Source organism: Orcinus orca, chromosome 14, assembly GCF_937001465.1.
Source record: "Orcinus orca chromosome 14, mOrcOrc1.1, whole genome shotgun sequence".
NCBI classification, from domain to species: Eukaryota; Metazoa; Chordata; class Mammalia; order Artiodactyla; family Delphinidae; genus Orcinus; species Orcinus orca.
Genome location: NC_064572.1, coordinates 31,399,556 through 31,426,215, shown reverse-complemented (window position 1 = coordinate 31,426,215; position 26,660 = coordinate 31,399,556). Strand labels below are relative to the sequence as shown.

General features: G+C 35.3%; 1 protein-coding gene across 13 annotated transcripts in view; it reads left to right on the top strand.

The window, feature by feature from the left end:
- The window catches only part of PPP3CB (protein phosphatase 3 catalytic subunit beta), a 49,905-nt gene extending 23,738 nt beyond the window's left edge, over window positions 1-26,167 (top strand). For 3 of the 13 annotated variants that reach the window (XM_049697296.1, XM_049697294.1, XM_049697299.1), the window contains exons 9-16: window positions 2,461-2,586; window positions 10,230-10,307; window positions 15,298-15,324; window positions 17,392-17,476; window positions 18,208-18,305; window positions 18,627-18,677; window positions 23,110-23,139; window positions 24,549-26,167. In XM_049697296.1, coding sequence (XP_049553253.1) covers window positions 2,461-2,586; window positions 10,230-10,307; window positions 15,298-15,324; window positions 17,392-17,476; window positions 18,208-18,305; window positions 18,627-18,677; window positions 23,110-23,139; window positions 24,549-24,727 — 674 coding nt within the window. In that variant the 3' untranslated portion in view covers window positions 24,728-26,167. Of the gene's footprint in view, window positions 1-2,460; window positions 2,587-10,229; window positions 10,308-15,297; window positions 15,325-17,391; window positions 17,477-17,996; window positions 18,114-18,207; window positions 18,306-18,626; window positions 18,678-23,109; window positions 23,140-24,548 lie in introns of those variants that run through there. The other 10 variants (XM_049697295.1, XM_049697298.1, XM_049697297.1 and 7 more) reach the window with 10 other exon arrangements.
- Window positions 26,168-26,660: the final 493 nt, after the last annotated feature.

Here is a 26,660-nt window from a genome sequence, read left to right as displayed (position 1 = left end):
CTCCTTTCTGGGATACATTCTTCCCTTTCCTTTCTTTTTACTGATCTTTCTTCCTTTTTTCTTACGTCTTTTTTTTTTTTTTTCGGTACGTGGGCCTCTCACTTTTGTGGCCTCTCCCGTTGCGGAGCACAGGCTCCGGACGCGCAGGCTCAGCGGCTGTGGCTCACGGGCCCAGCCGCTCCGCGGCATGTGGAATACTCCCGGACCAGGGCACGAACCCATGTCCCCTGCATCGGCAGGCAGACTCTCAACCACTGCACCACCAGGGAAGCCCTTTCTTACGTCTTTTTAATTTCCCTTCTTTCTAGTGGTTCCTGTTCCCCCTTCTTCCCTCCAAATTTGCTCTGTCTGTAATAACTGGGTTTACTTTAACTTTGAACACAGTTTATTGAGAGATAATACCAAAGGATCTTAATCTAGTTAAGTGTGTGCCAGGGACACTAAAGATGAGCTTGAGTATGTTTACGTAGTTCACATTTTCAGAAGAGGAAATTAAGAAGCCAGCTTCTATTCTGTCTTGACATGTCTGGAATTCAGTTGACTATGCCATAGTTTCCAGGGTCACACTGGAGTGGTTGTACCAGGAGGAAAGAACAGAAGGTTAAAGACTTTTAAAAGTACGTTTAGAGAAATAATGAGGTCGTTGCTAAATATGGGTTGTGGTGTGAGTTCAAAAGAGGAGTGGAATAAGAGTTTTTGGAAGAGTATAGATCATAGTTAAAAGATTAAAACATTTGCCAGAGATCAGACAGTAGCAAGCTGTATAATAACTTGGATACAGAGTATGCTACAAGAACTCCATACTGTATTAATTACCAAAACAACCATACCATTGACATTAACTGAGTTGGTAATCTTTAGAAGCTAGTATCATTGTAGCCTCCAAGGATTATGCCAGTGCTAAAATAGTCTTTTAAATTGTATTTTGGTTTATAAATTTTGACGCTTCTATAAAGATACCTAATGAAGCATGGCTTCATTTTTGAAGAGGAACATATCTAAGTTTGGATGCCATCCTCAGAATTGATTTGTTACATTTAACTTTCTACCTGTAACCTCCCCTTGTCAGTACTAAAGGAGATAGTGTTCAGTGCTCTGTTGACTACTGACTTACTGGTTGTCCTTTGTCAGTTTAACTCAGGAGGTTAAGGGATCAGTTTTCTTAGTACTCAGAAAAGAAACTCAAACCATTGAATCTGTCTTGTCAGAATCAAATGTCTCTTGGTAGTTCTGATTCTGTACATAGTGTTAATGACTTGAGTGCTTACATGGTATGGGATATGTTTGTAATGTTTCATTCCATCTGTAAGGCAATTTTCTAGATTCTTTCTCTCTCTTTTTTAAAGCCGAATGCTTTGTATCAGCCCTTAATTTCTGAGGCTAAATTTAAAATATGTTTATTTCATGGGAATTTCATAAGGGAAACAAACATATTACTTTTGACTCTATATGAGCTAGAATCCCAAATCTTGGAATTTAACATCTACATTTCAGTGCTTTACATTAAAATGAAAAAAGAAAAGTAACCACATAATTATTATAGTATCTACAAAGCATTTTATACTTTTATGTACTTTCATGTGAAATACATTCTCTGACCTTAAACTTCTGAGGTAGGCAGGGTGAACATATTAGTCTTATTTTATAAATGAGAAACAGATTAGTTAATTTGCTAACTATTGCACAGCTAGTATATGCTGTAGCTTAGATTAGAATCTAGCCCATCTAGTCCAGTGTCCCATAAAATAATATAACTAGTGACTGAAATCTATGTCAGATTAATTTAAGGTATTGTTTATATCAACTTATGAAACATTAAAAAGATACCTGAAATTGAGAAGAGTATGTTACCTGTATAATATTTTCTCTTTCGGTATTTTAATGGAATTTTTTTCTATATGAAGTAAAATATTTTTTGTAGTAGTTTCATTTGATTTCTTATAATACATGAAATAAGTACATTCCTACATTCATAAATAAAATGTTCCAAATTTTTTTCTTTTTTTTTTTTTTTTCTTGCTTTATTTCCATTTAGCTGTCCTTTTCAGGTTGCCTGCAACTAAAAACACCCTCTTAAATTCTTCCAACTTGTATGAAATTTTAAACCTAGAAAATTGCTCATTGTCATTCTGTGTTTCCTCTAAAAACTGAGTTTTCACAATTTTGGATTTAGTAAAAGTGCATGTTTATCATTGGATTATAAAGTAAAATAAACATTCGAGAAAGACTGGGAATTTCATTAATAATGACAAGTGAAGATCTGACTATGCTCTACATAAGAGTGTGTTAAAAGCAAAAGTGTGTTACTACTAAAAATTTCTACCTCCCGCCACTAGCCCTCATTCTACTCACCCCTTGATTCCCCACCCCCTTAAAAAGATATTTTTCTGCTTATATGTGTTTTTAGACTTTTAGAGCTAAAGGCAAATTGTTACATTGACATTCAGACTTATCTTGCAGCTGCTGTATTAAAGTATGAAAATAATGTGATGAATATTCGACAATTTAACTGTTCTCCACATCCTTACTGGTTGCCCAATTTTATGGATGTCTTCACATGGTCTTTACCATTTGTTGGAGAAAAAGGTATGATTTTTATTTTAAAAAATTGTTTTATTACTGTTATATTTGCTCCAGTGTACTATTGCAGGCATATACTACTTGCTAAAGGAAGCTGAAGGCTAATTTCACTGTGGCTACAGCTCTACTTGTGTCAGTGGGTGTGGATATGAGAGCCTCAAAGATATTTTAGTTAGCTGTTTACAGCCCCCATCTGAGGGTGTCTGGAGGACTGGGAGAAGACTTATAAATAGCCTGATGTTGTCTTCAGCTGTTGGGTTTTCTTTCTTTTTTTCTTTAGCTTAAATATTTTATGAAGGAATAGAGGAATAGCTTTGCTTTGGAATGGACACTTTTACATATTTTAACACCACTTTTGGGGATGTCATGGCAATTCATGGGAGAATTTAATTGCCCTCATTTGAGGCAATATTAGTCATTTTGTAGCAGTTCTGTACTCTCAAAAATGATAAAGAGAAATTCAGATTCTGACCTGATATTTCTTCTCTTATGTAAAAAAATATGTATACAATTTTAGTGGTAATGCTTTTCTGATAATTTAGAGATTCCTATTACTATGTATTTAATAGGCTTTTTAAAAAAAATAAATGCTATTTAAGAGATTTTGTTTTTGTATTTTATTCTAGTTCTTTAGAGTTCCTAAGATTTCCTTACCTTATCACATTCTTCTTTTTCCATTTTAGTGTTAATTTTCCCACAAAGCAATACCTCAGTTTCCATACGTGGAATATAAGAATATTAGAGTACAGACATGATTGTAAAACATTTTGTTCTATATCCCTCTCTATTTTTTCTCACCTCTTCTGTGTTACAAAATGTTCCTTTCTGTCTGAGATATGTTACTTCTGCCAAGGCAATTTTTCGTTCTGCATTTCAGAGTTAATACTTAAACTGTGTATGTTAAACAGTTTTTTTGCAGATTGCCTTTGGTCTTTGTCAGTTATTCCGTAGGTCAACATTAATATGGGGATAGAATTACCCACTTTAGCATTTGAGAAGGGGGCCAGTAAAGGGCTTAGGTGCAAGGGATGCATTACACTTATAACCTTCTATCTTTGGTATATGAGAAATAGTTCAATGATAGCATCATCAGGCTAAAGGAAATTTAAGAATTCATCTTACTCATTCTCCTGCCTCCAGGCTAGACTGCAACACAAATATTTTAATGAAGAATGAGTGGGGTGGGGGGTGGGGAGAGCAGGGAAGATAAGGTAGGAGGAGAATGGATATTTCTAATTTGATTTTCTTATGCCTCCACAAAAAAGGAAATATTTCATTATATCTAATCTAAATGTTTATGCTATGAGTATTCAAACAAGGAGAGAGAAGATAATAGGTTTTCTCAACGAATGCACCTATCAAAAACCAGGACATCATAGAATTTTAGATCTCATAGTATACTTAACAACCATGTCGTCTAACTCCTTTTGAGAAATGAGAAAATTTAATCTAGTTTCTGTGGCTCTCTCATAAGTGAAGAACAGTGGAATTCAGTGATCCTACATTTGAAGTCTGCTACTAAGTGATCGTCTGTTCTTTTTTGCCACTCTAAATCATCTTAGCTATTGTGAGGACGTATTCAAACCCTTTGACCATTTTTGTTGTTTTTCTGTGGATCTTCTCTAAATTATTCATATCTTTCTAAAAATGGGAATCTCAGATTTGAACATTATATGCAAATAGAATCCTAACCAATGTTGAGCACAGTAAGAAAATTTTCTCAAACTCTTTGCCTAGTTTTCCATTTTAATACATGTTAGCTGTTTAAATAGCCTAACTACTTCTTCATTCTAATGAAAATGTTCTTTTGGTGTGAAAAGCAGCAAATGGCACTTCATTTGATTCCGCATCGAAAAAGCCAGTTTGACTCTGATCTAGTCCCTGGGAAGCAACTAACCTAACTAAGCCAGAGGCTTCCTTGGAGGCTGGTTTAATCCCAAAGTTAGATGAAAGTAGTGTTTTTTAGCCTTTTGGGGGCTTTTTATTTTGTTTTTAAAAAATGTTAGTTGTAAAATTTCCAGCACGATACAAAGGTAGAGCGAATAATATGATGAATTCCTATGTACTAATTACTCAGCTTCGACAGTTATCAAATCATGGCCAATACTGTGTCATTTATATCGCCATCCACTACTTCCCATGCCACACCTCAATTATTTTGAATCAAATCTCAGCTGTTATTTTTTGTATCTATAAATATTTTAGAATGAATCTCAAAGATAAGGACTCTTAAAAAATTAAAGTACACAAATACATTTATTAATTTCTTAATACAAAACCCTTTTGAGAATCTCGTGAAAGTTACAGACTTTTCCTCCAGAAAATTTCATGTACGAAATATATGTACCATCTGTACGTATGTAACATTTTGAGGATGTTTACAGATCTGAAGTGGATTGGTAACCCCACTCAGGCTTATTGGCCCCAATTTAAGAACCTCTGTTTCAGAGAGTCCAGCATAGTGTGATCTTCTGTAGAAGGTCATACATGTAGGATTTGTTCATTTGCTAGATTTTTTTGGAAAGTCTGTTTTATTCAAGGTACTAAGGATACACAAATACAAGTAAGATATTGGGTCTCTGCAGATTAATAGGGGACTAAAGATACATAAGTAATGATAAAATGTAATATGGTAAGCGCTCCAAGACAAGCATAGTTTTATAGGAATTAACAAGAGAGAGGAGATTATATCTGTCAGAGGGATTAAAGTAGCATTTGAACTGGGGCTTAAAGAATGGTGGAATTGTGCTGGTAGATCTGGGCAAGAGAATTCTAGGTGAGAGAACTTCCCAATCCTGAGTCTGAAAGGAAGAAAGCATAACATCACTGACAAATGTTGAGGGGTTCAATTAGATTAGCAAGTAAGATGTATGAAGGACAGTAGTAGAAAAAGAATGAAAAGTTAAGTCAGGGTTAGATCAGGAGGATCTTAATCACTTAAACAGAGAATCTGGAACTTTGATAAATGGTGAGAAGCAACTGCAACAGAATATAATCATGATAGTCATTTAGAAAAATTACTCTGGTGAAGTGAACTGCAAGGAAGACTAGAGATTGGGAGACCTGTTGTGAAGCTTCATCAGGAGTCAAAATGGAAACATAATGAAACCCTGTTAGCATTAGGAATGGAGAGCATGGGAGAACTGCAAGAACTGTAAAAGAATCAGTGAGACTTAACAAGATTGCATGTTTAAGAGGAGGGAATGGTTGAAAATGGCTTGGATGTGTTGAGTCTGGTAATGATAGTGCTATTAACACACTCTGATGAAACTTCTGTTATTCTAGCAACCGCTTACTTCAGTTATAGCTTCTCTTCATCTTCATTGGGATTGCTAGGCCTTTGAACGTGTTTTCTTTTTTAGTCAGATCCCCCCTTGCCTCTCTTTCTTCTTAACACACCTCCAAACTCCTTTCTCTCGTTTTTCTACTTTGTTCTATAAATGTTAGCCCCAGTAAAGTCTAACTATCCATTTTTTCCATTCTTACAGTCAACATATAAAGCACTGTTGGAGATATTTATACAGCCTTATGATTTGGTACCACCCTTTGATTTCTAGCATTAGCTAGGCTCTCAGTAGTACCCAAACATCCTTTATATCACTAGTCTGCTTCCTCACTCATTTCCGTTAGGATATATTCTAAAATTTTATCTTTTTTACTTAAACATTTTCTTTTTCTAGCCACTTCCGTTACTCTCAGAGAGAACACGTACCATTAATGGGAGCTTTCTGTACTGACTGTTCCCCTGCTTTATAAATTGCAGTCTTTTTTTTTTTGTCCATGCCACACCGCTTGCAGGGATCTTAGTTCCCCAACCAGGGATTGAACCCGGACCCTTGACAGTGAAAGTGTGGAGTCCTAACCAATGGACTACCAGGGAATTCCTAATAAACTGCACTCATCTTGAATTCTTATCCTGCTGAAGATGTGACCCTTCTATCCAGGGCTAGCCTTTCTAACTTGTCCTTATATTTCATTACCCTTCTGCTTTTTCAGGAAAGTTACTGTATTATTTACATCTTCTATATCTTCAAACTCTCTCTTCTAAGCTCTTTTGTAAATTGTTCAAATGTATATGATCTTTAAATAAAAAATAAATAACATTTCCTTTTTCTGATATCTTTCATTGACTACTACTGTGCTATGATTCTCTTGCCTTTCCTTCACAGCTAAGCTTCTAGATGGAAAGCACTACACACTTAAAAGCTACTATTTAGTATCCATAAATGACTCTGGTAACTTTCAGGATAAACCTTAGCCTGTCACATGTGGACCTTCCCTACTTTCTCTTCAGCCTCACTTTTTGTCTTTTTCTTTCACGTTCTCTATGTTCCAGGTATGAAACAGCCCAGCCAACTTCCTTAATGTACTATATGCTGTTTAAGTTTCATGCCTTCTTACTTTTTCTTTATTTTTTCATAACAGCTTTAGTGAGGTATAATTCAAATACCATACACTTAACCTATTTAAACTGTGTAATTCAGTGGTTTTTAGTATATTCAGAGATGTGCATCTGTCACCACAATCAGTTTTGAAACATTTTCACCATCCTCCCAAAGAAACCTTGTGTCCATTAGCATTCACTCCCCAGTTCCCCCCACATCTTCTTTCCAGCCCTGTGCAACCACTAATCTACTCACTATTTCCATAGATTTTCCTATTCTGGGTATTTCATGTAAATGGAATCATGCAATATGTAGTCTTTTGTGACTGGCTTCTTTCCATAATGTTTTCAAGGTTTATCCATGTTGTAGCATGAATCAGTACTTTATTCCTTTTTATGATCAAATAATATTCTATTGTGTGGATATACATTTTATTTATCCGTTCATCAGCTCATGGACATTTGGTTGTTTCCACTTTTTGACTACTATGAATAATGCTGCGATGAACATTCCTGTACAATATGGTTTCATTTTTCTTAGGTATGTAACTGGGAGTAAGCATTGCTGGGTCATATAACTCTGTGTTTAACCTTTTGAGGATCTGTCAAACTGTTTTCCAAAGGAGCTATACCATTTTACAATCCTACCAGCAGTGTATAATGTTTCCAGTTTTTCCATATCCTCGCCAACACTTGTTATTATGTATCTTTTTTTATTATAGCCATCATATTGGATATGAAATTGTATCTCATTTCCCTAATGAATAATGATGTTGAGTATATTTTTATATGCTTATTCGACATTTGCATATCTTATTTGAAGAAATGTTTATTTCTAAATGGATTCATTTTTAAAAGGATTATTTGTCTTTTTACTATTGAGTTGTAAGAGTTATTTGTATATTATAGAGGCAAGTCCCTTATCAGATACACGATTTGCAAATGTTTTCTCCTGTTCTGTGACATTGTCTTTTCACTTTCTTGGTGATATTCTTTGAAGCACAAGAGTTTTTAATTTTGATGAAGTCCTCTTTATTTTTTCTTTTGTTGCTTGTGCTTTGGTGTCACATTTAAGAAACCATTGCCAAGCTCATGAAGATTTACTCCTGTGTCTTCTTCTAAAAACTTTATAGTTTTAGCTCTTACTTTTAGGTCTTTGATCCTTTTTGACTTAATGTGTGTGTGTGTGTGTGTGTGTGTGTGTGTGTGTGGTGTGAAGTGGGGGTCCAACTTCATTCTTTTGTATGTGGATATCCAGTTGTCCTAGCACCATTTGTTGAAAAGACTATTCTTTCCCCAGTGAATTGTTTTGGCACCCTTGTAGAAAATCAGTTGACCTTAAATGTGAGGTTTTATTTCTGGACTCAATTTTATTCCACTGATCTATATGACTTCTTCATAGTTTTTCTAACTTCTGTTTAGAGTGCTTTATCTACCCTCTCCACCTGGCAAATTTCTGCTTCATGATTCCTCTACCAAAAGCCTTCTTTTCTTTTTTTTAAATAAATTTATTTATTTATTTTTGGCTGCGTTGGGTCTTCTTTGCTGCACGTGGGCTTTCTCTGGTTGCAGTGAGCGAGGGCTACTCTTCGTTGCGGTGTGCGGGCTTCTCATTGTGGTGGTTTCTCTTGTTGCACAGCACGGGCTCTAGGTGCGTGAGCTTCAGTAGTCATGGCATGCGGGCTCAGTAGTTGTGGCTTGCGGGCTCTAGAGTGCAGGCTCAGTAGTTGTGGCACACAGGCTTAATTGCTCTGTGACATGTGGGATCTTCCTGGACCAGGGATCAAAATTGTGTCCCCTGCATTGGCAGGCGGATTCTTAACTGCTGCTCCACCAGGGAAGTCCCAAAAGCCTTCTTTTCTTCAGCAGATCTTGTGCATAACTCTGCGTACTTTCAGCATAGTGCTCATCACTTTTTTGTGATGTAATATGTATATATATAACTATTTATCCTTAGTAGTTAGTAAGCTTTTACAGGGTAGAGACTGGACCTTTTATATCTGAATCCCAGAACTTGAGCACAGTGCCTGACATGTGGTGTGCTATTAATATACTATAGGGGAAATAATAGGGGCAGTATTGAATTTTGTTTGAATGTGTTCATTTCAAGGTGCCATCAGGACATCCAGGGGCTAATATTCAATAGGCGTTTTTATGATTAATTGAAATTTGCTTATACCTTTAATTTTTTTATTTACTCATTTGTCAAATATTTACTGTATGCCTCTCATGTGCCTGGCATAGTACCAGGCTCTGGGGATGCAGTAGTAAACAGAACAGCACCCTGCACTCATGAAGCTTTCATTTTAGTAGGGGAAACAGACGATATACAAATAGTCTGAGACAGTTGGCAGTAAAACCAGCAGGGAAATCTAGAGATTGAAGGAGAGGTCGAGACTGGCAATAAAGAGTTTGGAATCATCTTCAAAAGGTGGTAGTTGAAAATATATAATAATGGATGGAATCACCAAGAGATTGAACATATAAAAACAACAGGACTGCAGAGAGAATCTTGAGAATGTCCAAATTTATGGGAAAAATAGTCTGAAAGGTAGAAAAAACAGAAGAGTAGAATCCTGGAAACCAAGGGAAAAGAGAAGGCAAAAAAATATATAGAACGGTGAAGGAGAATTAAACCTAAGAAAGAACCATGGGTTCCAGTTGTTAGATAGTCATTAGTAGTCTTAGGAATTAAGTTTCAGGGGAATTGCTGGAGCCAGTTTTTAAAAGATTGAATCCTGAAACGTTTTGAAACAGTGGAACTGTGCCATGGTTTTTTCTTACTCCTTTTTTTTTTTTTTTAAATATGTATTTATTTACTTGGCCGTGCCGGGTCTTAGTTGCAGCATGCGGGATCTAGTTCCCTGACTGGGGATCTAACCCAGGCCCCCTGCATTGGGAGCACGGAGTCTTAACCGCTGGACCACCAGAGAGGTCCCTTTCTTACTCCTTAATGCTGTATCCATAAATGAAGAATTTAAATGTATGTATTTAGATGTTATTCATCCCTGTTCTTAGCCCTGTGGGGGCTTCATTTTTTTTTTTTTTTTTTCCTGAGAGACCTGAAAACTTATTCCATAAAGAATCTCTCAGGCTCGTTAGCCACTTAATTTCTTTCATTTTAAAAGCCCTCATAGCTTTTAATTCCATCATTTCTGCTATCAGAATATGTTCGTCTTCTTGGATCATTTGTATAAATAGTTGCCCTGTATACATATAGATAGTTGAATATGATAAACTAATGTGTAACTTTTTTTTTTAATAGTGACAGAAATGTTGGTAAATGTTCTGAGTATTTGCTCTGATGATGAACTTATGACTGAAGGAGAAGACCAGTTTGATGGTATGACTATTCATTTTACTGTTTTTTATTGTGAAATAGAATCTTTTAACTGCCCAGCTTTAATATACTCTTGTAAAATATAGTCATTGCTCTCAAATGGCTATGCTATTTGATAAGTGACAAGTCAGTTTTTCAGATATTATTTATTTTAAGATTTTAAAATCATTTTAGTAATTTTTTTTTTCTGTTGGTATGGGGAAGAAAATGAATTTAGGGAAAGGGGAAATCTGGAAGAAAGAACAGAAGGAAAGGAAAATTGAAGTGCTAATAGAATGTGGTTCTTCATGAATATGGACACTACTTAGAGAAGGGAGGATAAAAAGGCTTTTTTTCCCTTGGTACTGTATTCTTAGTGCATCAGAAACATACCTGAATACCCAATGCCGTTGTCACTTCTTCCTTTGAAAACTCAAAGTAAGCTGTTCTCAATTTATGAGTGGTTATGTTCTAAGAGACCACTTGTTAGTTTAGTTTAAAATTCAGCAAGCATTTTTTCCATACAAAGTTATACATGGTTGTTAGTTCTTATGTAAGCCAACCAGCCTATGTACCTAATGCACATTTATAGTATAAACTAATACAATAGAAACAAAATTACTTTTATTTTTATGTTCTGAAGTTTTTATTTAGAACTTAAATTTAAATATTTATATTAATTAACTGAATGAACAAAAACATAAACAGTTTGTAAGCTGAAAACTCTTTATTCCCTTCCATATGCCCCTCACATCTTTGTTGCAGCATACTTTTCATAGTTTTAATTCGCATATAAATGTTTCCATGTATTAAACATGGTCTACATATTGGTAAAATTCGATACCTACATATTTCTAAGTATATCAATATACCATAATCTTTGTAGTTAGTATTATATTGTTTGGCATTTGGGTTGCTTTAAATTATCTTTATTATGAATAGCATGCAATAAACATTCATACAATAGTTTTAATTTTCCTTCTTGGAATAAATTTCTTGAAGAGAATTACAGAGTTAAAGAGAATGAAGAGTTTTAGCTTCATTATTTTAGCTATGAACTGCCAGATTACTTTGCATAAAAATTGGACCAATATGAAGTGTTTCTAGCAATGAATCTATAGACCTGTATTTCTTCACAGGCCCACCTAATTGGGTTTTGGTTGTTTTTACTTATTTTGCTTGGTGGCTATAAATTACAGTTGGTTTAATTTACATTTCTTTGAATTCTCATGATGCTAAGGGAGAAATTACTATCTGCTTTCCCAACTATGTAAACTGTCCCTATCAAGTGACCATTTAACAAGTAAAATCTGAGTAAAAACTGTTTAGAAATTTCTCTACTTACCAACAGGTTTGATTCTTAACCACAATTTTAAGTCCATTTGTTGAAAGCACAAAGTGACTATATACAAGTGTCTGCTAGTGCCATCTGTTGGTGGCAGGCAGGGATGTGCTTTTACTCTGGTTTATAGTTTTGTTCATTGAAATAAATTATATCAGTTCTTTTTTTGTTTGGATAATAAGATTTAATGAATAATATTAATTTTTCCTTATTTTAATTCTCTATGATATTTTGTAGACGCTTTTAGTTCTAACATATTTCATCATATCTGTCTTTTCCATAAAATTTTTAAATAGTTTTAACTAAATATTTATTTTCCATGTTCTGCAATCACTGTTGTAAGACTAGTTCTGGGTTCAGATTCTAGTTCCTCATAATGGCTATGTGACCTCGGGCAAGTTACTTAACCTTTCTGAGCCTCAGTTTTTTTATCTTCAAAATGAAGATAATAGTTCCTACTTCATAATGTTATAGGTACTGATGTAATGATCAATAATATAATGAAATCATTTTTGTACATGTTCCACTAATTTTTTCAATAGAGTTTTCTGTTAATTTGTCAAATTCTGTGAACTATCTAGTAGGGGTTTTAATTGGTGTTACATTAAATCTATATCTGAATCTAGGAAGTTTTTAAAAAATAATATTTAATTTTCTAAACTAAGATCAAAATCTCTTGCTCTATATAATTAGTTCATTTACTATAATTTCTCCTTTTAATATATTTAATATATAATTATTTAAAATTATATAGTTTTTCTTTGGGAAAAATCTGTTATTACCAAGTTAAATTAATATTTCAGTGTTTTATGTTCTTATTACTATTGCAACTGGTATCTCTCTTATATTTTCTGACTGTATAAAGGAATTATATGTTTGTGGGTTTATCTTATGTTCAACAAGTTGGATCAGCAGAATTACTTCCTACGGTAATTTTTGTTTTCCTTCACTTTAAAAAATATGTCATTTGCATAAGGCTGATATTGTTTATTTTCTACATTTTTACCTTTTATTTCTTTTTCTTCAAAAATTTTGTATCTGGGCTTCCCTGGTGATGCAGTGGTCGAGAGTCCGCCTGCTGATGCAGGGGACACGGGTTCGTGCCCCGGTCCAGGAAGATCCCACATGCCGCGGAGCGGCTGGGCCCGTGAGCCATGGCTGCTGAGCCTGAGCGTCCGGAGCCTGTGCTCCGCAACAGGAGAGGCCACAACGTGAGAGAGGCCCGCATACCGGAAAGAAAAAAAAAATTGTATCAATATTGTTAATAGTGTTAAATAGGAGTAGTGATAGGTGATGCTTTAGTCCTCTTTCCATAGTAAAAAGGGAAAAAAGTTTCCTTGTTAAGTCTAATATAGTACTTGGTTTAGATACTGATGATTTATAAGAAGATAGATACTGAATCATTTTTGGGAATTCAACCAGAAGTAAATATAAAATTTTATTATATTCCTTCTAATGAGATTTTATGTATCTTATCAACATTTTTCCTATTAATGATAAATTATGCTTATTTATCAACTTGTTATATCATTCTTACACTCCAGAGATGAATCAAATTTGATCATTAAAGAGGCACTGTAGTTTAGTGAAAAGGATCAGTGGTTCAGGTGTCTTGGTGCTACCATTATACTAGCTGTGTAATCTTGGGAAAGTCACCCAACTTCTCAAAATCTTCTCTTCCATAGATTGAGGGAATAGAGAGGATGAAAATTCTTTCCCACTCTTTAAGTAATTTAAAAAATTATGACAATGTTTCTACGGGAAAATACACTGAGTTCCATCTTTGAATACTAGAAATAGATCTCCCTTCACTGCCAACATGGCAGGTGCAATTACTCCACATTTATTCACCCTTACACTACCAAGTATTAAGAGCAGGGACGCCAAGAAATTTTTTTTTTTTTTTTTTTTTGCGGTACGCGGACCTCTCACTGTTGTGGCCTCTCCCGTTGCGGAGCACAGGCTCCGGACGCGCAGGCTCAGTGGCCATGGCTCATGGGCCCAGCCTCTCCGCGGCATGTGGGATCTTCCTGGACCGGGGCACGAACCTGTGTCCCCTGCATCGGCAGACGGACTCTCGACCACTGCGCCACCAGGGAAGCCCAAGAAAATTTTTTGAATATGGGTATGGGAGTTTGCATCAAGGAATGAGAGTGGCTTGGGGGAGAAAGAACCTTGAGGAATGGAGGAAAGGGGAGGAGTTTAGGATAGATACTAGGATGGGATAGGGAAACGAGCTACTAGAACTACATTTGTTTCCCTTTCTTACACATATTCCCTTATTTCTTCCCCTTAACCCTGTCTTTTCTTCTTTCCTTTGAGCATGATAGCATACCTTCTCTCCTCTCCTTCCCCTTTTCCTACTCAGCAGTGGAACCATGTTATGGACTGGGCCTGGGAAGAAATCTGACTTAGAAAGAAAACTTGTTGGGTTGGGGATTGCTGTGGAGACACAATAAGGGTTTAGCTTTTCTGTGGGGGAAGGGAAAGAACAGGATTGGACATTTCCCACTGGGAGGAAGGAAAGAGTAGATTTTGCATATTCAAGGCTGAAATTGGCTAAAGGAATAAGACTCTCTTTCTTCTTAAGTGATGGCCTTTGGTATTCTGTATTGTTTAATGTACATGTGGGTTTATTTTTAAAGGCAAAAATTTGCATAAACATATTGCATGTGTAAATGCACATAGTGTTCCTTTTAGAGGTGTTATGTAATCATTAAAGGGAATTTCTGAACACTGATTTCTATGATATTTAGAATGCATACTGTTTCTTTCAGTTATTTATCTTTTGTCTTGAGTTTGGTAAAGGAAATACATAATCCATATGTGTTATAGTTTTACTAAACTGAAACTTTGCATTTCCTATAATGGAATCATGTATCTCAGCATTAGAATGGAAAGCTCAAATGAGACATCTCTGCTGCCTACTCTAAGAGCTATTACTTGCTTTGAAACAATCTGTTGCTATTTGTGCAAAAAGATGTCCCTAAAACTCCCAGATTGGACTGGGAACAGACAGCACATACTGTTGATCCTGAGTATGTGCAAAAGTTCCACAATTCTGATTCAAGAAATTGTGTGCTCTTGTTATTATGGAGTGTGGGAGGCTTAGCCTTTCCTTTATTGGGAGTGGGTAAGGTTTTCCACTGAGGTAGTTTATAAAGTTACCTACATTTCTCTGTGTATGCTACAGATTTTGCAGATGTTGGTGTCCTTGAAGAACCACATGAGTTTGTATCTCATTTGTGTCATTACCTTTCACTTAACATACTTCCATGGGTGACACATTTCCTTAAGGGTATTAATATAAATGTGCGATTGTTGTTAGCACAGTCTTTTATCAGTCTTATGTGTTTTCACGTGTTTTTTTCTGTCCCTAATTTGTCTACTTTCATCAAATATTATAGTCATTCTGTCCATAATTTCTTCTGAACACATATCTTTTAAGAAATCTTTCCTTTAGAGCTCTACCCAGTGGCATCCCTCCTTTATTTGCCAGATCTTACAGTACTACATTTTTCAAATTTCAAATATGAGGACCTTCATTTTTCTCCCTTTCTTTCTACATTCATTCTTCAGTACCACTGCCAAGTTAAATCTCTATCTTTTTATTTGTCTCAACCACCTTTTCTCCATCATTCACTTCCTTTTTTCTGGACTCTCCATCTGAAGAACGGCTCATATATGGCAATAAAAAAGGTACAGACCAGACAGAGTAACATTGTTTTGAAATATGACTTCATAAGTTATTCTCATGTCCATGTAAGTTTGTGTATTCATTAAGTATACTTATGCAGAGTCCTCTTGGGCCTTGTGCAAATTTAGTTTAAGTTTTATCTAAGTTAGAATTTGATGTTTTTAGAAGTCATATTCCAAGATATCTGTCTTTCTGTGCATGGAAATATTTTTCCCTCTTTTTCATTCCTCTTGTTTTAAAATTTCATTCTTTTGCTTATTTGTAATGTTTTGTACTTTTCCCTGCATGACTAGGGGTGTTTGATTGTCTGTCTGATTCCCCAAAGTAATTTTACTGTGGACATTTACTTTAATATTATGCATGATGTGTTTGTAGACTGATTTAAAATCCTGATTTGTAAAGTGTTTTTATATTCCAGTGAATTTTTAATTTGAAATCAGTATAGTTTACATATCATTCAGTTTTATAGATATATAAATTAAGGCTGAAAATGTGAATGTATCTCATTACAGCCATCCTCCCCCATCTCTGTACTCCTCTCCCCCAGTCTGGCTATTTCAAAAATTCTGTCAATTTTAAAACAAAATATATTAATTTATTTGAAGAGAATCAGACTTACCCTATGTCCTTGGACAAGACACTTAGTAAAGTTAGTTTCTTTGTCTATAAAATGAGGAAATTGAACTTTGCAGTATCTCTAATGTCTTCAGATTCCAATATTCTATGATTTTGAGATTTTAAGTAATTTTTTTGGCATCTTAGAAATACCTGTGTAGTACCATGGACCTACACAGTTTTGGATTTGTAAAAGCTATAGCTTCAGCACTCATAATATTACACTTAGAGCATCATAAACATGGTTGTGGAGCCTATTTTCTCTAAAATATGTCTTTTGTTTTCATCTTTGAAATTGGATCTCTTTTTCTGTTTCCTTGCAGTAAGGTCCAGTCATCATCTTAGTTTTTAATTATATGTATTTGTGGACTGCTTGAATTTTAAATAAGATGCTCTAGCCCAAAAGACTTTTGGTTGTTCAGACCTCTGTGTACCTAAGGCCCCTTTTGGTCTAGTGTCTTTAGCCTTTCCTTAACCTTCTCCTCAACCACGGTGCTTCCATATGTTTGTTTTCATCATGTTGAAGCACAGTTCTAAGGAACCACACTCTTGGGTCCAGAGTGATTCTAGTTGCTGTATATGAGATAACAGGACTGAGATTGTTGTTGTTCTTTCTGGAGGCCAAGGGAAGGAAGATAACAACCTCTGAGTCTTTATTCAGGCAAAGATTCAGTTATTTTGATATATTCTCTTCTGTATCAGTGATAGGCAGTGCAGCTAACCATTTGGAGATGAAGCATTAGTGATTGTTTAGCCATGTTTTTTGGGGAGTCTTTTCTCATTGCTCACTCTCCTTGTGTCATACTCACCTAGGGATGTAAAAGCTTGTATATATTTGCATGACCTTAGAGGACACTTAGTCCATGAGGTTGAGATGTACATTGTTGAAATGCTGCTATGGTCCCTCGTTCTGGGACACCTGCCCAGTAGTCGCTTCATATCACTGTTTTCAGACCAACTTTGAGCAAGGAAGCTTCTTTTGTCATAGTATGATGGGATATTTCCAGCCTGCATGTCAAAGGCTTTTATGATAATCAAACAGAAGTCTAAAGGTTATGACCAGTTCTAGTCTGTTAGTCTGCATGCCATAGGCTCTCATGAGAATTAAACAATGACTGTAGAATTGTTACCATTTTTTTGTCCTCTGGTTTGTGATACAGGTTGGACTCTAGTTTCTTTCCCATTGCTGTTTTACTGGTTAGTCAGTAGTGTGAGAGTGATAAAGTTGGCTGATTACTTTTCAGTTGTATCTGTGTCAGATCCCAGTATTAGATCAGTGCTGAGCTAAACATTGAAAGAGAAGCTTTTTGGCATGAGTTCATCTAGTTTCTTCCATGTGAGCTGGTGGCGAGGGGCTTGGTGTTGGTTCAGATGAGAGTGAAGCAGGCTAATAGAATGGTACAAGTATGGATGCCCTAAACTTGAGTCTTTCTTTCTATTTATTCCATTGAAAGTAGGTTCAGCTGCAGCCCGGAAAGAAATCATAAGAAACAAAATTCGAGCAATTGGCAAGATGGCAAGGGTCTTCTCTGTTCTCAGGTAATGATATATTTTCCCAATGATTTGTTTTACAGAAATCACTTTTATTATACTTTATTATAAGCGGTGTCCTGTTTGATATCTAAAAGCAATATAGTAGCATTCTTTCTATAAAGAAGTTGTATACTTACATGTTGAAGAGGGGAACACAGGTCCCTTTGAAACTAGTATTTTTGACCCTTGTGATTATTATTGTTCACCTTTGGCATCTCTTGTCCTTCTGTGATGAAAGTATTAGATCTACACCTTAAAATTAGAGCATAATAAGGAGGAGGGGGCACATTTTAGAGTGTTCCTGATGAACTTGCTCATCTATAAAGGAAGTCCTTTTTGCTGGAGTCACAAATTGTCTTCCTGGGGTTAATTCAGGAAGACCAGGTTTAAGGGTGCACATGAATGGGTTAGTCCTTAAAAATTTGTTTGCAAAACTGCTTATATCAGACATGAAATACCATATTTTATCAATATTATGATACCCATTGGTGATGAATCTCACCACATATTTAATAAAGCTTTTCAGGAAGAACAATATGTGTCTCAGTTGTACGGCATACCCTCATATCTGAAACATTTAGAACGTGGAAAAATGTATATCTTGGAATTGAGGAAAATATGGTAATAGCAATGAATGTCATAAGTTACATACATGGCCTACATCTGGGCCCCATCTCCTCTTTTAACCTAAGTACTTGTTGGAAGTCTCTGATCTTTGTTATATCTCTCTGCTATAGGGAGGAGAGTGAAAGTGTGCTGACACTCAAGGGCCTGACTCCCACAGGGATGTTGCCTAGTGGAGTGTTAGCTGGAGGACGGCAGACCCTGCAAAGTGGTAATGATGTTATGCAACTTGCTGTGCCTCACATGGACTGGGGCACACCTCACTCTTTTGCTAACAATACACATAATGCATGCAGGGAATTCTTTCTGCTTTTTAGTTCTTGTCTCAGCAGCTGATACAAGCAGAATACTATATGATAGGTAGTGTCTGATTAATAACCTGACCAGGCCAGAAAATGATAAAATGGGTATTCCTTTCAATTGAAAATAATGATCGGTCTCTCAGCTTTTCATGAAATGATATGGGAATAACTCATATCATAATGTCTGAAATATTTATTCGTTTGTCTAATGCACCATTTTCTTTTTAAAGCTTCAGTTTCAGAATGTGAATCAAGGATATCCATATTACTTAAATGGAAATGTAATTCCAAGTTTCTTATTTTTTTATCTTTCTAATTTATGTAATTGTATTAGACTGTGCTTACATTTTCAGATGTTAATTTTAGAATTAACAATCTGCTTGAGCCCCAGAACATTACTTATGCACTTCACTTGCCAAAACATTTGTGCAAGGTTTTGTACCCTGGTAAATGATGCCAAAGTTTGTTTTCTGTGGTGTTTGTCAAATGTTCTATGTATAATTGACTGTCTGTAACACGCTGTTTCCTTCCTCTGCAGATGTAGCTGCTTTCCTAAATCTGTCTGTCTCTCTTTAGGTTAGCTGTATGTCTGTAAAAGTATGTTAAGTTAAATTACTCTATCAGACACTTGTCTGTCTTGATGTAGAAGCAACTTTGTAGCACCTTGTTTTGAGGTTTGCTGCATTGTTGCTGTACTTTGTGCATTCTCAACATGAATGTAACGTTAGATATTAAGTCATTGTTATAAGGGGTGGAATTTAAATCCTGTAAGTCAAAATTGAAAGGGTGTTATTAAGTGTGCCTTTATTTTGCATGAAAATAAAAAGAATTATACGTAAAGCATTCCTGTAATCTGGCTCATTGAATATTTTATATTTAAAAAAAAATCTTAAGTTTTTTTGGAGTAAGTATTTGTGTAAATACTGGGTTAACTTTTTGAAAGCCCATTACAGATTAAATAGAAGAAAGTGATGTGAATGTTATAGACTATACCCAATAACTGAAAGTCTAGATTTCTTTCCCTTGTGGTTGGAAAGCAGAAAATGTGATATGTAAAGCCTTAATTTATGTTTTATTGTAGTCACTTTTGACAGCCCTCCAAGGGTCATTGTTGTATTAAAACAGGAAGCAACAGATCTGATGTCTTCTCAGTCATGTTTGGTGTTGTAATTAGTCAAATTTTTAAGGCAAAAAAATAGGAAATTTTAATTTTAAATTTTGAATAAATTTAAATTAGATTGACTTTTCACAATTTCATTTCACTCGGTCTCATAATAAATGCTTAAATAAATAAAAAGAATTTTTCTGTAGATAAATAATTTCTACTTGTAGCCTATACATGTTCTATTTATATGTTATTGTGTTGTCTGCTACCACTACTGGTATATGTGAGATATATAAGTATGTTTTGAAATTATATCTTCAAATTTTCATTTTGAATGAGGTTTCTTTTATTGATTTAAAAAAAATCTGCTCTGATTTTCTTTATATTTCTTGCCCTTCATTTTTCTTATTATCTTGTAAACATTAGGAAAATGAGCAAAAAATAATTTCATTAAAACAAATTAAGAAGACCTTAAACATTCAATAAAACTAGCAAGAATGTTAATAGAAAAGGATGAATTTTAATAACTTGAAAAATGCCATATCCTTCCTCCTGTTTGTTCAGAAAAGGAAAAGAAAACCTAAAGGGTCTCACACTTAAGTAAATCTAAACTATGGTCATCTCTCAGTTATCCTTGGATATTTTGTTACTTTTATGTTGTATCCACAGCGAACCTTTCTTTCAGATTTCGCAATTAGTGCCTGCTAATTACATGCTTTGTTGAGAGCTCAGCACATCTATTTATTCTTAATTTGCATGCAGCCTGAAGCTCAGTCTTCCAACTTTGAAATCACCCCCAACTGCAGGGAAGGATTGAAAGACAGCTTTACTGAAGGGACTGTCTATTCCCGGCGTAGAGTGAGTTACTGGATGGTGCTGAGCTTAAGGGGTCCGATTTGGGAAACTAGATAGCTCCCTAGCTCTGCCAGCAATGGATCTTGATCGTGTGGTTTACATTTGGTTGAAGTGATTTCTCTATCATAAGACAAACCCATTTTGAAACAAATAACAAAACTCATACAGAAGTATGATCACCCATGTGATTTTTAAAAATTTATGTAACATTTAAAATTTTAGTAGACATGACCCCTGACGTGAATACCTGAGAGCTAAGTATTGCAAAAAGAAAGTTTTAAAATTCTAAGACCTCCGTCCTATTGTCAGAAAATAGAAATTGTCTCATCAATAACTTTACAGTTAATTTATGATATTTCTCAAGTGTTTTTACAAACTGCATAACTCTGTTGGAGTAGGATTTGATAATCATATTTTATGTGCATTTTCTTCTTGGAAGTTTGATTGGGAGCTAGCCGTTATAATGCTACCTTCATGAGGACCTATATGAGAAAATATGTGGCCATCTATATTATAGTAAGGTCAATTCCTCTTGATCACTTATCCTGTGTAGTATTGAGGAACACAGTTTGAAACAGCATTACACTCAAACTTAGTAAGGTCATGTCAAGATGCCCCATAAAACTGAAAAAAATTGAGGAAAAATAGTGCTCTTCAGATAGAATTTTGCAATTATCAGATCTCTTTCTTTCCAGCTTAATATGTAAGCTTCAAATGATCTTCTTTGAATTCTAAGCATTCAAACTTAACATGGTATGCAATTTTGAGTGTGATGTACATTTTGTGTCCTAAAAAGCATTTAGGAGCATTTAGAGGCCTTGGGAAAGAGCAGAGAATATAAATTGACCTAGAAAATGCATATAAAATTAAAAGCCCCCAAAAGTGTATTGTCATTTTCATAATTTGAAAAAAATTTTTATAGACTTTAAAACTATTGACATACTAAAATAGATACTAATTCTTACAGTGATAATCAGTTTTTTATTTTTAATTTATTACTATATATAAAATACAAATTATGAAATATCTCATATAAAATCACTTCTGTTACCACAAGCTCTTTAAAACATAGATTCTGATAGGCATTTTATTTTTCCCTATTTAATTTCTAAATTATAAAGAAAATAGTCCATGTTTTGAAGAATAGGAATTCCAGGGCTGATCCAGTAGAGGTGGGTCATTTATCCCAGTTTTCTGTCTGGACAAATTCCAAGAGTATTTTCCAAGTGTACAGGGCTAGATTTTTTAAATGGTGATTTAAATAAGTACAGTGGGTATACAATAAGTATATCTGCTTTAATTTGTAATATGATTTAACAGTTGAGAAAAATTAATTCTTCCTTTATTCAGTGTTTATGCTCCTTTTTTGGGGGTCCCCACTTTACTATCTGATTGAGATTACAAACATCTAATTTAGCCTTCTTTAATTCCTTAGATTCATCAGTGTCCTTTCACATTAATAACTGCTTTGGATAAATTTTATTATTTCTAAATCATGTGTACTGCTAAAAGTTCATTTTAGGAATAATTATTCTAATTGGCCTTATCATTGAAGAAGCAAAGTAGAAGGGATGGAACATTATCAATAGTATGAATTTGTGCACTTTGGGTAAAGTAAGAATTGAGACTTGGCAGTATTATCAGGCAATAATGTCCTCTGCAATCTTTGGTCCTGGTCCTCAGTGTGAGTGCTTTATACAGTTTGAACCCAGAAATGAACCAAAAGAATCTTTGACTACAAAAATATGTATGACTAAATATGTTGCAATTCTCTAAATGGGCCAGAGACAAGCTATACCAAGAATGTATTTCTCATTTATATGACCTATATGTATGTCCATATCATGAAATGAACAGGATTTATTGCCTGTAAGACCTCAGTTCTATCTCTTGATTCCTCTCTAGTTGGTAGATGGGCTTGAAAACATGCTCAGTAGCCTTCTTATTGTCACTTGAGGCTGTTAGTAACTGAGGTAGATTTGAGTTCGTGATACACTGAACATAAATGGATTTTTATATATGTTACATGTTGATATCTTTAGATATCTTTAGATATTTGGAACACCAGTTATAATAGAAAGGACGTTTCTAATAGATAAGAGGAGTCCTTTTAGATTACCCACAGAGGACAGCACTATGGAACTGTTCTAATTAGAGTAATTCACCAAGTTTACTGACCATAAATTTCATTGTAGCCATACCAACTTTTGCAGCTTATGCTTTGCCCTATGAATTAGAAGTGACAGGAAAAGCATTGCTGACCCCTTCTAGTTTATATCTTAGGGGACCAACTGGTGATAAGTTAGACATGAAAGAAAAGAATCTCATTCTGTTTGCTCTACTGCAATTCTACCATCATAATTTCACTCTAGAGAATTTCCTTGTGATTGTGATGGATGTGACATAATAAACATGTTGGAAAATTCTAACGTCATCAAAATACTGAATTCAAGATGGGTAATTAATACTAGTGTGCATTTGCATGGATGCTGAGGTGTCTGTGTTTACAATAGGTCTATGTGTTCTGTGCTCTGAGCGATGGTGTCTTAGTGCTGTGTGTAAACTGTGCTGTGTCGGGAATTGGGGGATTGGATGGGGCTCTCTAATACGGGTACTATATATGTTAAATTGTAAATGATAATGTAGTATGGGGTACTGTTATATTTTAAGTAATCATTGCCTTTTCTGCTGTACGATATGACCCTTCTCATCTCTCTCATTCATTTTGCATGCCTCTGCTCACTTCTGTACAGCCACAGTTGAGGCTATTGAGGCTGAAAAAGGTACGATCAGAGTCCTTGCACTGGGCAGAGATCTGTGGTGTGTGGGTGGGCATCAGTGAATGTCCTGTGGGTGTGTCTTACTTCTAGCTTGCACAGTCCAAGATGAATCAGACTCACTGACTCATCAAGTTTAACAGTCATATCTTTTTCTTCTTCTTCTTTTTAAATCACAAGGACTGAGTTCCATAGTGACAATTTGGTTTTTTCCCTTTTCTAGTATAGTAATGCGACCAGCATTTAATGTTCCAGAATTCTTTAGAGTACAGCATGTTATGGTATAATATTATAGCATTTACAGTTGCAAATAAAGATCTGTTCCATATTTTGCATGATTCTGTGCTACTCAGATTTTTAAATTCTGAAGTGCAATCCTCTCTAGATGTAGGTTTGGTATACTCATGATATAAAAATGACATACTCATTTTCAGTAATTCACCTGAGAGTGCAGAGTTGTCACTGTGATTTTGTGCTGCAGTCTGGGCTAGTGTTTGCTGATAATATTACATCGCGTATATCATGTATTGGGTTGGTATTCCACGTTGCTGAAAGCTTTGCTGCCCCAACCCCTTACTTGGTTCACATGCACAGACTCTGAGTCCCAGGGATTGCATATTAAAGCAACCAAATTATAACCAATAGTATGGAAATTTTTTTAATGTACATTTTAATAATAGAGGATACATCACTCCAGATGAAGTGAATGAGAAACCATAACAATTGGAGGAGGATTGCCGTTTATTTTGATTTGGGTTTCCAAAGAACAGGCAGTGAATGGCCAGTGAATTAAGGAAAACATCTCCTAAAATATGGAACTATAAATACGTTTTACAATCTGCCAAACACAGATCTAACTCCTGGAGGCATTTCCTACCTTTTTCATTTCATATTGGCGGTAATGGGGCGATAATACCTTGACCTCCAAGGTAGTTCTGATCTGCTAAATTTTAACTTTCTTTTCTTCTCCCACGCTCTTGGTACAGATTTGTATGTTGAGGATTAACCTTGTTTAGCCTCCTCACTTGCCCCTACTCTTGTTGCTGCCTTACTGTGATAGTCACTGGTGATCTTAGGGCCTGAGGTAGGAGATAATTGATGTAGTAGAAGTCAGGTTGAGACCCTGAGACCATTGCCTGGAGGTCTTGGGGGCAGGGGAGGATTATTTTTGTGTGTGTGTTTTTTTTAAGGCTATGTAACACTTGTCGTCTATGAAGCTGTCATGTTTATATTTAGGTTTAAACATGTCACATTTTTAAGGGGAAATCTAGAATGGGGATAGGCTTCAGTTAAAGTAAGATTTAAATGTTGCTATGTACAACTAATTTCTTTCTTCTTAAAAATCATTAATTATGTTTTTGAAATCTCAGAAATGTTTTTCAATTACTGACGTATCAAATTTGCATTTTGTTAAGCAATACGAGGATTCTCTCCACCACATAGAATCTGCAGTTTTGAAGAGGCAAAGGGTTTGGATAGGATCAATGAGAGAATGCCACCCCGGAAAGATGCTGTACAGCAAGATGGTTTCAATTCTCTGAACACCGCACATGCCACTGAGAACCACGGGACTGGCAACCATGGTGCCCAGTGACCCACGGCTTCCCAGGGACTCTCACAGCTCGGGCCCCAAATGGACAGATCACCCGAGGAGCTGGAGGGGTCGGTCAAGCTGACTGTAAATGTCACAGTCCCTCTGGAGAAACCATTGTGCTTTTGAGACCCCAGCCCCCTTCCTGGATGGAGGCTTGAGGGCCCTGGGACATGTTGTGCTATCTGATAAGATTGGGTCATCGCTGCCAAGGTGGAGAGCAGTGAGCAAGGGGCTTGGGGCAATTTCCAGTGGAGGGCAACTACACCTCCATTTATGCTTGTGGTTCACACATTTAAGTTTACAAATGAGATTTCTTTTTCCCCTCAGTAGAATTAGATTTTGTTTTTCAACCATAACTTCAAATACAATCCTAAGAGATAATGTGGACTTTTTTTTTCCCCCATGAAATGTCTTTAAAGGATGAGTTAGCATGGTCTTAAAATACATTTCCGAGGTTACTAAGCTGTGTTTTGAATTATGGGCAAAATGCTGAGAAACCCAGTTGGCATTTATACAAAATGCTGACCTCAGGTCTGTAGTTCCTAAATGTGGCTAATTCTGTAATATAGTCTTGGTATTTTTCAATTATGAATGCATAACCTATTTCTAGGCAGACTCTCTTACTTGTACACAAATCCAAAAACTAATTTAGAATCTTTCTTGCCCAGATCTTTTGAGATTTACACCCCAGAGATTTAAGAAGAAAATCTCTAAATTTCAGAATTATGAAGAATTACAGAATTACTCATTTAAGGTACTTTAAAAGAAGTTTGTACATTGTCAAAGTAAATTTTAATTCAAATCATGTCTGTAAAACTTGACGTATTTTGTGTATGCATGTTTTCATTTTGCAAATATTTAATATATAGACCTATGATGTACAGGTACGACATGTATAGGTTACCTAGATGTTATGAGAAATTTTAGTTTACTGTGAGTACTCAAGTTGCTTAAATAGCCACCAGGGTGATTTACTGCTGGCTTCCTATCATTTTATGTTTTGATGCAAAGGAAATTTTAAAATGTTCTGGAAGTGTTTTTGATTAAGCAGTGCAGCATAGAAGCAACAGTTCTGTTCAGTCATTCAGATGTTAGTGGAAGCATAAAAGTCAAGACTGCATGTTGAACATTTTCTTTCGATAGTTACAGAACTGCTTGGTTAGACTAAATGGAACCATGTGCTAATTTTTCACAATTACTGACCTGTATTGATTGCCACAGTAGTTTGGTATTTCCCTTTACTTTGGTGGCCTGCTTCCCTCATGCCCTGGAATACAACTCAGAGCTCCAGGCAGCGGAACCATCTATTGTTTGTTTGCCAGAAAGTGCACCCTGTATGGTCTCCTTTCTAAGTTGGAAATATTATGCATGTGCAGGACTATTTGAGTATTTTATAAACAGTAGCACACAATAAATTCCATGCATGGGCCGCTGCTCCTATCTCTGTGTTGGGTTTTATTTGGAAGATGTAGTCTGATTTGACCTCATGCAAATCAGAAAATCCTGTTAGTAGAATTGGGATATTCAGAGAAAATTATCTAATGGGTAGTTCATGGTAATATGATGAATTAAATTCTTGTCTTCATAAATTTTTCCTTTTTTTTCTTTTTTTTTACTTTGCTTATACTTGTTTTACATGAGCATTAGTAACTGAGCACTCTGGGTGCCTATTATAGGCCTAAATCTGTTATTTAAAATCAGTGTTTCACTTAACTTTTAACTGAAAGAAAATGTTATTGTCTAGAATTTTGTTACAGTAGTATTTCGAATTTATTAAGTTTTAACAATAAGAAAAGAATAATACTGCATTTTCGTTCTTTGTCACAATCAAAATAAGTATAGAATTTTGCAAATTGAGCGAAATTTGCATATTGTTCAACATTTTATAATAATATAATTGTATAGCAACTTTAATTACATTTTTCAACAATAA